Source organism: Elgaria multicarinata, chromosome 1 (genome assembly GCF_023053635.1).
Source record: "Elgaria multicarinata webbii isolate HBS135686 ecotype San Diego chromosome 1, rElgMul1.1.pri, whole genome shotgun sequence".
NCBI lineage: Eukaryota > Metazoa > Chordata > Lepidosauria > Squamata > Anguidae > Elgaria > Elgaria multicarinata.
Genome location: NC_086171.1, coordinates 57,303,861 through 57,316,321, shown reverse-complemented (window position 1 = coordinate 57,316,321; position 12,461 = coordinate 57,303,861). Strand labels below are relative to the sequence as shown.

General features: G+C 47.1%; 1 protein-coding gene across 1 annotated transcript in view; it reads right to left on the bottom strand.

Moving 5' to 3' along the window:
- The window catches only part of JAZF1 (JAZF zinc finger 1), a 150,098-nt gene extending 138,024 nt beyond the window's left edge, over positions 1-12,074 (bottom strand). The window contains exon 1 of the mRNA XM_063115861.1: positions 11,868-12,074. Coding sequence (XP_062971931.1) covers positions 11,868-11,982 — 115 coding nt within the window. The 5' untranslated portion in view covers positions 11,983-12,074. The remainder of the gene's footprint in view (positions 1-11,867) is intronic.
- Positions 12,075-12,461: the final 387 nt, after the last annotated feature.

Below are 12,461 nucleotides of genomic sequence, written 5' to 3'. Positions count from 1 at the left end.
TAAACATGATTATGTCTGGTTCCAATCCACGTTGGTTATAAGTTTTGAATCATCCCTGAAGAAGAAAATTGTAGTTCTAAAATACATTGGTCTCTAACAGGCACTTTTGAGAATGTAGTTCTCCTTGCTTTACTTGGCTATATATTGTTGCATTGCCAATTTACCTTGGTATGGTCTACTCTATCTTACAAGTAATGGGCAAAGATCACAAGCAGAGGTCTTTTTCAGTCCTACTACTTTAATTATCAGAGATTTATCCTGGGACTGCAGACATGGAAAGCATTAGCTTTACCACTGAGCTATGGCCCCTACGTGAAGATGAACTAGATTATTTATTTTTCAGCATTTATACCTGCATTTCTAACCAATGTTTTAGATGGCTTACAATCATAATAAAACAATACAAACTTTTAAAAAATCTTTAAAACTGTCAGAAAAGGACTAAAATGTTCTAAAGGTGGCTGCAGCATAAAAGCAGGTTAAAGGTGGTCCTCTGCAAAAGCTCAATCTTGAGATATACTGGTCCAAAGCCATTTAGGGCTTTAAAGGTCAACACAGCACTTTGAATTTAGCACAGAAACCAAGTGGCAACCAGGCGAGCTGGTACACTGATGTGTGATTTGATCTGATCACCTGTCACCAGTCAGAAGTCTGGCAGCCACATTTTGAACCAACTAAATTTCTAGAATGTATTCAAGAGCAGCTCCACAAATATTACAATATTTTAGCCTGATCTAAAGATAGGGTGGCGATATGAAAAGGAGGACAGGGCTCCTGTATCTTTAAGAGTTGTATTGAAAAGGGAATTTCAGCAGGTGTCATTTGTATATATGGAGAACCTGTAGAAATTTCCTCTTCATCACAACAGTTAAAGCTGCAGGTGCCCTGCCCTCTTTTAAATCTGGTCACTCTAGTATAGCTCCTGCAGCTTTAACTGTTGTGATGAAGAGGGAATTTCACCAGGTTCTCCATATATACAAATGACACCTGCTGAAATTCCCTTTCCTATGCAACTGTTAAAAGATACAGGAGCCCTGTCCTCCTTTTCATATGGTCACCCTAACCCAAGCGCTCTCCAGAGGACTCCTCCTATTTATTTCATCAGGGGTGGGAATATGCGGATTGCATGTGCCTCTCCTAGTCTTAAGTGCAGCCCTGCTGCCACTGAATTTGCAGTGGCAAAACAATCAGCAGTTTGCAGCCAAATTTTGGCATCAAACTTCAATGGTGGCCTAAACAAACCAAATTTGTCTAAAAAGCTAATGCTAAATTAGTCTGAAAAGTAAATTTGGCCTTTTTAGGTCATTGGAGCCATTGAAATTCCGATGCATGTGGCAGTAGGGCTGCATCCCCCTGGGGGTTCTGGGGGCTAAAATTTCAAAGTTGCCCTTCCCAAATGTAGACATTGAAAAAGCATGAGAGATAAGATGAAACCTTGGGGCCAAGGGTTCAGCGCAGCAATCTCTCTGCACCAGCTTTTGGGACCTACCTACAAAACCATTTCAAAACAGTGCCTCCCATTCCATCTGTGCAGCTCAGAAGGATGTCATGTCAATGGTATTGAAAGGGCCAAGAGAAACAACAGGATCACACTCTATCTGTCCAACTCCTAATGTGTGTCATCCACCAGAGTGACCAAGTCAGTGTTGTCCTGAAACCACACCTACCATTCACATTCACATACTATTATTTAGAACTAAATTATCAGTTTCATCCAAGAAAGCCTGGAGCTGGTTCCTCATCAGACATTCAATTATTGTGCTCATATACTTAAGAATTGATGCATGGTCATTTTGTTCAGATCAGCTGGGTCATGTGATGGCTTTTTAAGAAAGAGGTTTCACCTTTAGAGCTGCCAAACTTCACTATTCCTCCAAGACACATGTATGACCTCTTTGACCCAGCTTCCCCACCCCTGTAACCCAGCCACCTTGGCTGGCTAGAGGGATGCTGGAAGTTATAGGACTTTTTCTACTAAACATGCACAGGACAGCACCCTTAATGAGCCAGAATGGGCAAGGGTCAACAGCATAGAATCATAGAATAGTAAGAGTTGAAGGGGCCTATAAGGCCATTGAGTCCAACCCCTTGCTCAATGCAGGAATCCACCCTCAAGCATACCTGACAGATGGTTATCCAGCTGCCTCTTGTGGTGGATCAAACCTTTCCATGAATCTTACCTACATTCTCAGGATTTATAAATGGAAAAGTATTCAATGAAAACTGACAAAGTGGAGCCGCAGTTGTTACCAGAATGAACGCTGCATATCCATAGCCTCCAGATCTGAGCAGATTCAAAGTTAATTTATCTGCAAAGTGAGCAGCAAACTGCCGACAGCAGGCTTCCATATCCTATTGGTTGGATTGTAATAGGCCTCTCACCACCTGGGAGCTCTGCTGTACAGCACTGAGTAGACTCAACAGCCCAGGATTGTTTTCCCCCTTCTATTGGAACCAGAAAGATTCAGATGCTGCTCTATGCTGATGATATGGCCCTCATATCTACTACTCAGGTAGGCCTGAGGAGACTCCTAAATAGACTAGGCAAGACTTGTAGCCAGGAGAAACTGGTAATAAACCTTTCCAAAACTAAGGCGGTGGTTTTCTCTAGGAGAAAACGTCTTCATAAATGGCACCTAGATGGACATCTGATTGAACAATGTGCTAGCTTTAAATATTTGGGGATACACTTTTCATACAATGGCAGTTGGAAACCTCATCTACAAGCAGCAAAACATTCAGCCTAGAGAACAGCAAAAGTAATTCTATCTTACGTGAGACATAAAAGTGGTTCCCTAGTAATCCCTGTTCTGAAGCTATACACAGCCAAGGTACTCCCCCAACTTCTATATGGGGTGGAGATAAGGGGCCAGGGATTTGCCCCAACTGTTGAGATCATACAGAATAAGTTCTTGAAAGAACTGCTGGCACTCCCCCCACCCCTGGGGGTACCCTCCCCTTTACTAAGATTGGAAGTTGACTTGCCTTCCCTTAAGGCAAGAATTCACAAGACAACCATACTTTATGGAAAAAGACTGAAGCATTTTGAGGAAAGCAATTTGGTGAAACAATGTTTCACAGAACAGCTCGCAAAAGGTGGATGGTCTTGCAATTGGTTGGCACTGTCAGATTCTTCTGGCCCACAATGATAAAATTTCTATCAGAAAGGATTTTGGGGGTAGATTTCTATGAAAATATACTTTCCAGCCATCTGCAGGCCTTTTCCCTTTAGCTTAGCCATGTTAAGAGAGAACAATACTTACCACAGTATTTTCAAGATCTGACTTTCCTTGCTCTCAGAAAAGCCTTTACTGCCCTCCGTTTCCAACCAATGCCTTCAGCTTATCTGGAGGGGAAGTATAAAGGGGTTCCCTACGCTCAGCAGACATGTATTTGTGGTGCAGGGGAGGTAGAATATATAGTACATTACTTGTTACACTGCTCCTTGCATAAAGGTATTAGGGATCATTTTCTGGGAGATCTTCTGAGAGCAAGAGCAGGTTGGCCCACTGCTATTATCTGTGATCTGTTCGCAGGTTATAGTAAAGTGATTACAGTCAAGGTTGCAACGTTTACTGCAGTAGCTCAAAAAAACTGCCAAAATTTGCTAAAGGAATCAGTAGATTGCAGAGGGAACCACCTGCTATAATTTTATGTTATCATTGCTACTAGGGTCTATATCAATTTTTCACCAGTATAAATCTCAGACATTTTTCTCAGTTTGGTTCTCTCCCTCTGCGTTTGTAAGAATTTTGGCTTTCACAGAGACATTTTGTTATATTTATTTATTTATTTATTTATTTATTACATTTCTATACCGTTGTTGTGATTGTAACAGACTTCCTGCCATAGACAAATAAAATGTATTTGATTTGAGTAGACACAACAGTCAAATTTCCTCATTGCCATAACTGCCACAGACAAAGGCCTTAGCTAGACCTAGCGGGATGGAGGGGGTGAAGATCTCAGAGTTTTTTTTTATTGTGAGATCTCCCCCTCAGTTCACACGCGGCGTGCAGTGACTTCAGACGGAAAGGCGCATGTCTGCCATTTTTTTCCAGTTAAAAGGCCAGCAGCGCACAAAAAAAAAATACTTTCCCCGCTCCCCCCATTCCAGCCCCAATGGGCGCAGAGCTCCTGAGGAGCGCTGTGCCCCATGCGTGGGTCCCAGCTCCTTGCAAGGAATCGCATGGAGCCGGGACAAACTGCGGTGCCCAGCCACATGTTCCACGGTCTCAGGCTCAGCCCGAGACCGCAGAAAAAACGGGCCTAAAGGGTAGGGTGAGATCCTGGGGCAAGGAAGGGATCATCCCTCCCTGATCCTGGAATCCGCTGTGTGTCACGTGAACGCACAGGGATGATCCTGGGGATCACCCTGGGATTTCACCCTGTCTAGCTATGGCCTACGTTCAAATATGTGCATGATCAGATTTGTCTTGGGTTTTCCCCCTGACTTCATTGCACTCAGTTTCTTGTAAAAACAAAGATCTGTTTTGGCTCTATGGGACAGAATACTTTGGGGCAATCATGTTGACAGCCTGAGTCAACTGGGGTCAACTTGGGTGCCATATTGTTCAAGTTATACATAGGATTTACCATACTGTGTTTGTGAACTGAGCTGTTAAAGAATACCTTTTACTGTAGCAAATCAATACCAAACATAATTTTCAAGGTGAAGACTTATAAACAGTTTGATCCATAGTAAATTACTGTTAGTAAATATATCTGCATTCTGCTGAAATGACATATTATTATTAATAATAATAATTTCCATTTCTAATCCACCCAATAACTAATGTTCTAAAATAATTAACTAGTTGCACAGCAATTTCATGAATATGTTTCAATGACGACCCATAGTAATGGTTTAATATGGGTCTAGTGCCAGGCCCCTCCATATAATAGGGGGGCCCTACTCGTTCATTTCTATTAGGGATGTGCTCCACTTCTAATCGGACCGGCGAATTAGAAGCGGAGCGGGGTGCTTCGCCTCCCCTTAAGGCGGAGGCGAAGAGGATTGGGGGGCCGGCGGAGCGTGGCGAAGAGGATCGAGGTGAAGGCGGATCCTTCGCCTCAATCCGGAGCTCTGCCGGAAAGGTAAGTGGGGTTTACCGGGCCCTGCCGCTGTCGCTGTCGCCCATGCGGCGACAGCGGCAGGGTCCGGTAAACCCCCCCACCCTCCTTTCCCTTACCTGCCTCCGTCCGTCGGCTTCTTCAATTGAGCTCGCGGTTGAACCTGGTTGAACCGCAGGCTCAATTGAAGAAGCCGACGGACCGCGAACAGAGGCAGGTAAGTCCCCCCTCCCCCTTGGTCCCTTATCGGGCTCTGCCGCCGTCGCCGCATGGGCGGCAACAGTGGCAGGGCCCGGTAACCCCCCCGCCCTCCTCTCCCGGCCTTACCTGGCGCCACTCCCCTCCACTGCGGAGCTCTGATTCGGAGCCGGAGCTCCGCGACGAAGAGGAGCGGAGTATGGGTGGAGCGGCTCGGAGCGGAGTGGGCCAATCCGAAATTTTCGGATCAGCCAGCGGGGCGGAGCGGGGGGTCCATGCACACCCCTACTTTCTATAGCCATACAATTTCCAGCACCATGTTAGTCTATTGCAGCAAAAACAACAAAGTCTTGTGGCACATTAAAGACTAACAAATTTATTCTGGCATGAGTTTTTGTGGACTATAGTCTACTTCATCATATGCATGGAATGTTATGGAGAGTTTCGGGTTTATATATAGTACAGGGAATGGAGGGTAACAGCACTGTAAACAGGGAGATCAGAGGGAAATTAAATACATTAAGTATTGATAGTGATGATCACATTGACTGGGCTGGCATAACAAGATAAGCTATAGTGGATTGTGAGCCTTGTTAGTGTCAGCGTGGATTACCTTGACTGGGGGTGCTGGAGAAATTCAAAATAGATGAAAAAAAGGGTTCAGATTTCTAAGAATCCTCCCCAGGCTACCCAGAGTCTGCAGACTTCCTGAAATTTACGCAAATTTATCTTCAGGAAAATATGCATGTTTCTCCTGAGACATATGCCATGCTAGACAATATTGAATGGAATGTGGAACAATACACTAAATGCTATGTACTAACACAGATTATGGAAATTGTTGCGAACTTCTTTACAGAATTATTAATGTATTTTTTTCATATAATGGGGGGGGGGGAATTGAATCTGTCTGTGAACAGATGCTGGAACGAAAAACACTGCACAATCTACAAAACATATACTGGATAGATTTTACAAAATCTGGACATCCCTGACATGCAAACCCAGCATGGATGATTCAGTGTGGCTTGTTAACACACAAGCTACATCTTGTACTAGGGTTGTTGAGGATGTCTTGTTTGCAGGGTGGCTTGTCATGACAACCAAACCCAGCAGCATGGCTTGTCCCAGGTGGCAATAGAGCCACCTAGCAAGAGCAGCAAAAAAGACCTTGCCGCTCTTCGCAATCTCACCAGTGCCACCTCCCACTTCCCTTGCCAGCGATCTGCCCCTCCAGTGATGCTGAAACGGCACTTTGGAAGAACCATAACTTGGTTGTCACCTGTTTTTAAATCTATTCTTAAATTTGGTACTTTGGAAGTCTGCAAACGGGCTCGTAATTCACCACCACCAGGACTGTCCATTACAAGTGGGCAGATTCACCTGTCTGAAATAAGGGTTAGTGATTGGAGTGGCGGGGCGGGGGGAGAAGGTCTAGGGAAGCTTCTTACTGTAGAGATGAGGATACGAGAGGGGTTGCCACGCAAAGGACACTGGCATATGTTCAGGGAGAGGCTTGGATGGCTGACGGGGAAAGAAGCCACACCAAGCCACCACGCATCCAATCGTCTGTCGGGAATAACGTGGGTTGTTCAGTAAGCAACAAGCCCACCGCAGCTTATTCTCAGGATTGCTTAGTGTGATGTGCGAACCAGCCCACCGTTCACAGTGGTCATTCACAGTGCAGTTGTTGCTGATAACATAAATATTCTGGCACTAGGTAAACTAATTAACACATATTGTGTGATAAGAAGCATGTATCCTCATTCAAATGTCTGGCAATAAAATTAATTAACAGGTTTAATTCTAACACAGCAGCCTCTCACTCGAATATGCCTTTAATGTTCCATGATGGCCCTTCAAGGCCAATGACAGAGTTTTCTGGGAGGCTGAAGTGTTCTCCGATTGGTTTTTGAATATTGCCATTTTTGATGTTAGATTTGTGTCTATTTATTCTTTTTGATAGGGATCTGCCTAATTGGCCTATATAGAATGCAGAAAGGCATTGCTGATCAAAGATAACATATATCACATTGGAAAATGAGCAAATGAATTAATCCCTAATGTTGTGGATATTATTAGATCTTGTAATGTTTCCAGAATAGATACAGGATAGAGCTGAAATGGTCATGTGCCTACTGGAATCCTCCAAGGACGGGGGAAGAGATAGAGGCCCAAACAGAGGACTGATGCCCAGTTCTTGTCAGGGCCCACACTACAACAGGGGTGGAGTCCATGGAGTAGCCTCAGGAAGTCCCAGCCACTCAGGAAGAGGGGGACTCTGCCTCAGAGAAGGAGGACCCCCCCAAGTCCCAGGGAGTGACGGTACCAAAGGAGGCAGGCCTTCTCTGATGTTAAAAGCCTTCAGTGTATGCCTAGCTAGGGTTAGAAGCAACACTGTTCCAGCAGCTCTAGTGCCTTTTCCTATGAGTGATGCTTGGTGGTATTGATTCTTGGACTCTTTTTTGATTCTGCTTCTAGACTGTGCAATATATCTGTGACTGCCTTACTGTATTTTGACCTCTCCTTGCTCTTTTGACCACTGCTGCCTTAGCCTGACCTCACCTATCTGACTGCTTGGCTGTGTTTGACCATTTGCTGCTTAATTGACCACTCTATTGTTTATATCCCTGTATTGACTAGCAAGACCGGGACTCAATTTAGAGCAAGACCAGAATTTGGGTTTGTTGCAGGGTCTGTTCGTGTCCTTGTTAAGTGGCCTAACCTCAGCTCTAGAAATTCCTTACTTTGTTCTTCTGGTTGCCCAACTTTCATCAAAATTAGGGCTGCTTCATACTTTACTTTCCTCTTCAAAAGAATTAATATCTGGCAATGTGAAAATAGCATGTACATAATATGTGAATTATAGTGAAATGTATATTTTTATACATATATCAGCATTCTGAAGTTCTAGACTATTAAATACAGCCATTCACACATTTTGAGATGTATACACTTAATAGTTCATTTTACATTTTCCTATGTTACACTATCTATCAGTTTCTCATTTCTAATCTCTAGTGCTGTACAAAGTTAGTTTTTTTGTTTTGTTTTTGTATGTTGAGATCCTTACAGTGCTATGAATGTATGTTTACTCAGCATAATTGTGCAGAGCATTGTAGCCTTAGTCATTATGCTACTCGTATCAATGAGCAAGTGAGGCCCAATCATTTTTACAAATATAGAATAGATAGCAGAGGTTTGTTTTAGTGTGTGTTATTTATATATCACTCACCCACAGAAGTATTACAATGATTACAAATTTCACTACATAAAAAGATGAAATTTGTTACATCTCTGGTGAAATATACACACACACCTGATTATTAGAAATAATTGACAATGGGACCTGCTCATTTTTTGTGGGATGTGAAATCTACCTTGCAACAGTGTCCAGTGTTCTCATGCACAGCAATCAAAGGCATAGGTAAGATGGAATATTCTGCTGCGTGGATCCCAAATCAGCATTAATTTGAAGATGTGGGGAATCCCAATAAGATAGATGGCAGGTGGTTCCCATGACCCGGAATTGGTTCATGCAGCCTAGATGGGAATACAACCCACCAGAAAAAATAGGTGCATAGCCTGAGGGTACTCCTTGACCTAGCTTTGTCACTTGAGGCCTGGGAGGCTTCAATGGCTAGGAGTGTCTCTTTCCAGCTTTGGATGGCTTGCCTGGATAATGATAGTCTGACCATGGTGGTCCACACTCTGGTAACCTTCTGATTCAATTACATGGCTGGCTAGGGAATGCTGGAGTTATCTGCCTAAATAAGCATAATATGACACCTTAAACCAGGGGTCCCCAACCTTTTTGAACCTGTGGGCACATTTGGAAATTGAGAAACAATTACTGTGAGCACTACCACAAAATTATTTATTATATTTTTAATCCACCCAATAACACATATTCTCTGGGCAAATTATGAACAGTTAAATAAATAAAATACAAATATTTAAAGGAATAAAGTGCAATGCACAATGTCAAACAGCAAAGACATATACACAAGAAAGCCATAAAATCTAAAAACGATGTCTCTAAATTGCCTGGTAGAAACTAAAGGCCTTTGCCTGGTGCCAAAAAGATAACAATGTAGGTGACAGGAACCCTCCTTGGTGAGGGCATTCTATAAATGGGGTGCCACACCTGAGAAGGCCCTTTCTCTAACTTCTTCCGACATAGGCACCAGAGAAGGGCCTCTGAAGATGACCTAAGTCTAAGCAGGTACATATGGGAGGAGACATACCTTTGCATACTCTGATCCCAAGCTGGTTAGGCTTTGAGTTGAGATTGGAAACTGGCTGGGAGCCTTGACATCACATGGTCATACTAGCCAGGCCCAGTTAAAATTCCAGCAACTCTGTTTTGAACAAGTTGAACTTTCTAAGCTACCTTCAAAGGTAGTCCCATGTACAGTGCATTGCAGTAATCCAAGCAGGAAGTTACCAAAGCATGCATAACTGTTGCCATGCTATCTCTGCCCACATAGTTGCAAATGGTATATCAACCTAAGCTGGCAAAAGGTGCTCCTGGTCCCCAAGGCCACCTGTACCTCAAGTCACAATGATGGATCCAGGAGCAGACTCAAGCTGAACACCTGATCTTTCGGGGACAGTACATCACACTCCAGAACAGGTTGAAAACTGCCCAACCAAGCAGATGAACCACCGTATTAGAATGTAAGCCTATGCGGCAGGGTTTTGCTATTTTATTGTTTTACTCTGTACAGCACCATGTACACTGATGGTGCTATATAAATAAATAAATAAATAATAAATAATCTAACTTTACCTCAGTCTTTTCTAGACGATGACATTCAGGTTTACGTTCTGTTCACTTCGATGGGTTTATGCCAGTGACATGTTTGATTACTGGGTTGTTTTTTTAATCGATATATATGTTTTAATCAACAATGAATGGCTTTACAAAAACTTTTTTCTGTATCTCCCCCCTCCCCTTGATTTGGGCCTCTCTCCTAAGAGTCATAAAATAGAACAGCATGTCCACTCCACCATTACAGAACAGCAAGATGTGCTGCTTAGTTACATTTTTACTGAATCACTTCAGTCTGCACAATCAAGATAGGCATGGAAAGCAGGGAAAGTGGTTTTAGGATTACAATTCCAGCTCTTAACCACAAAGCCTGTTTCACAGAGGGGTTTTGTTTTGGTTTGGTTTAAAGCAGTTTACATACTCTGTGATGCAGCTTCAGGACAAAGGAACTCAACTAAATAATTGCCAACAATATCCTACCCCCTCCAATCCCAGGTAACAGTCGGCTGCTGCCCAGGGTAAATAAGGAAGTTGCGTGCTGCCATCACACGCCCGTTTATTTCGAAGCAAGAACGAGCATTATTAAGACACGTGTGAAGGTAGTCTAGAAAAGTATGAGACAACGCCCTGAAAGGTAACGGCATATTGATTTTCCATCATCGTCGTGGCCCTAGCGCTGTCTACATATTTCAGTGGGCACCATTCCCCGCCCCTTTGGCGAGTCGTGGCCCGGGGAGATACGCCCGTCATCCTCATTTAGGACTTGTTGAAAAAGCTGGCATGGAGGAGGGGGGGGGTACCATAATATCCTACAGGTGACGATCCCAACGCACGCTACGCATGTCTCCGCCGCCCAGGAGGACTTTGCTTAGAGGCCCAGCTTTCTTCCCAATGGAAACGGCCGGAAGGCAGGCGAGGCGGCGCTTCTCCGCAGGGTCCTCCGCGCACCCTCCACGCCCAAACGACCTCGCGTGGGACACACGGCCGCGTTGACGCTGCGCCAGCCGGCAGCCCGACAGGCACCTCCTCCTCTTCCAATCCCCCCCCCCCTGCGGCAGCCACTTAGCCTCCACCCCCGCTGCCGGGGCCCTCCAAACCCTGTCCGTCCGGCCTGCGTTGACACGGGCGCCTTCCCGAAGAGGCGCCTCCGGGGCAGCGAAGCTGGCCGAGGGTTGGGCGGGAGGAAGGGGGAGAGCGTGCGAGCGCGCCATCCTCGCCTCCACACCTAGCAACAGCGCTGACAGGACGCAGCCGCCGCCGCTGCAGCGGGAGGAGGAGGAAACGGAATGGCCGCCTCAGCGGCGGCTGCTCCCTCCCCGCAGCCCTGACAGCCAGAGCCGGGGCGGAAGCAGCAGGCGGCGTGCTGGACTCGTTCTTCCCCCTCCTCCGGGGCTCGGCGCTCTACGGCTGCCAATGCAAACTCAGTCGCCTTTGCAACAGCCTACGGCTTGCATGCGCCTTGCAGCCGCCCTGCCGTGTACCCCAGGCACCAACTCGCCGCCGCCGCCTTGCCTCGTCCCCTCCCCAACACACCCACCCTCGTGCCTGCCTGCCTGCCTGCCTGCCCGCCAGCCAGCGCCCCCTTCCCCCGGCCAGCCCCTGCCCTCCCATTCATCCCCACCCGCGCCCCGGCTGCAGCCTCGCCTGCTGCTCCCTCCACCCCACGCCCCTCCCTCTGCACTCCATGCCGCTGCCGCCCACCCGCCGTTCGGAGCGTGGCCGGGGGTCTCCTCTCACCACCCACCCGCCGAGCCGTGTCTTCCCGCGACCCACCCTCAGCCAGCCACCCACGCCCACGCGCCTCCGGGCCACCCCGGCTCACCGATGTGGTTGTCCTCGATGTGTTCGATGAGCTCCGCCAGCGTTGGGAAGTGGAGCCCGCAGCCCCCGAAGCGGCAGGTATTGGAGAAGAAGGAGGCGGCGGCGATGCCTGTCATGGTGTTGCATGGAGGTTCTCCTCCCCACGCCCGCCGGCCCCTGCCACCCTCCGCCCTGCGGTGCCCCTACTCTGCCAGGGCCGCCGGCGGCGGGAAAGGGAGAACCAGAGAGAGGAGATGGAGAGCGAGCGAGAGAGGCGGCTGGGGGTTGGGACGAGGAGGAGGTGGCGGCGGCGGCGGCAGCAGCGGCTGCAGCGTCGGGAGCGGCGGAGGGGAGGGACGGGCGGCTGGGTGGGGGGAGATGAGGCAGGCGCAGCTGGGAGGAGGGACCATTGCCGCACTGTAACAGCTGGGCAACCCCTGCCGTCGCTGCCTCCGCAGCAGGAGCCAGAGACCCAGGCCACGCTCGGCGGCGGCGGCGGCAGCACCCACCTCCACAGGCTGCTGCCAACAGTTATCAGAGTTGGAGGCAAAAGCGGGCGGACGGTGGAGGGGGGGGGTCCAACAGTTGGGGGTGTGTCTTCCCCCTCCCTCTCAAC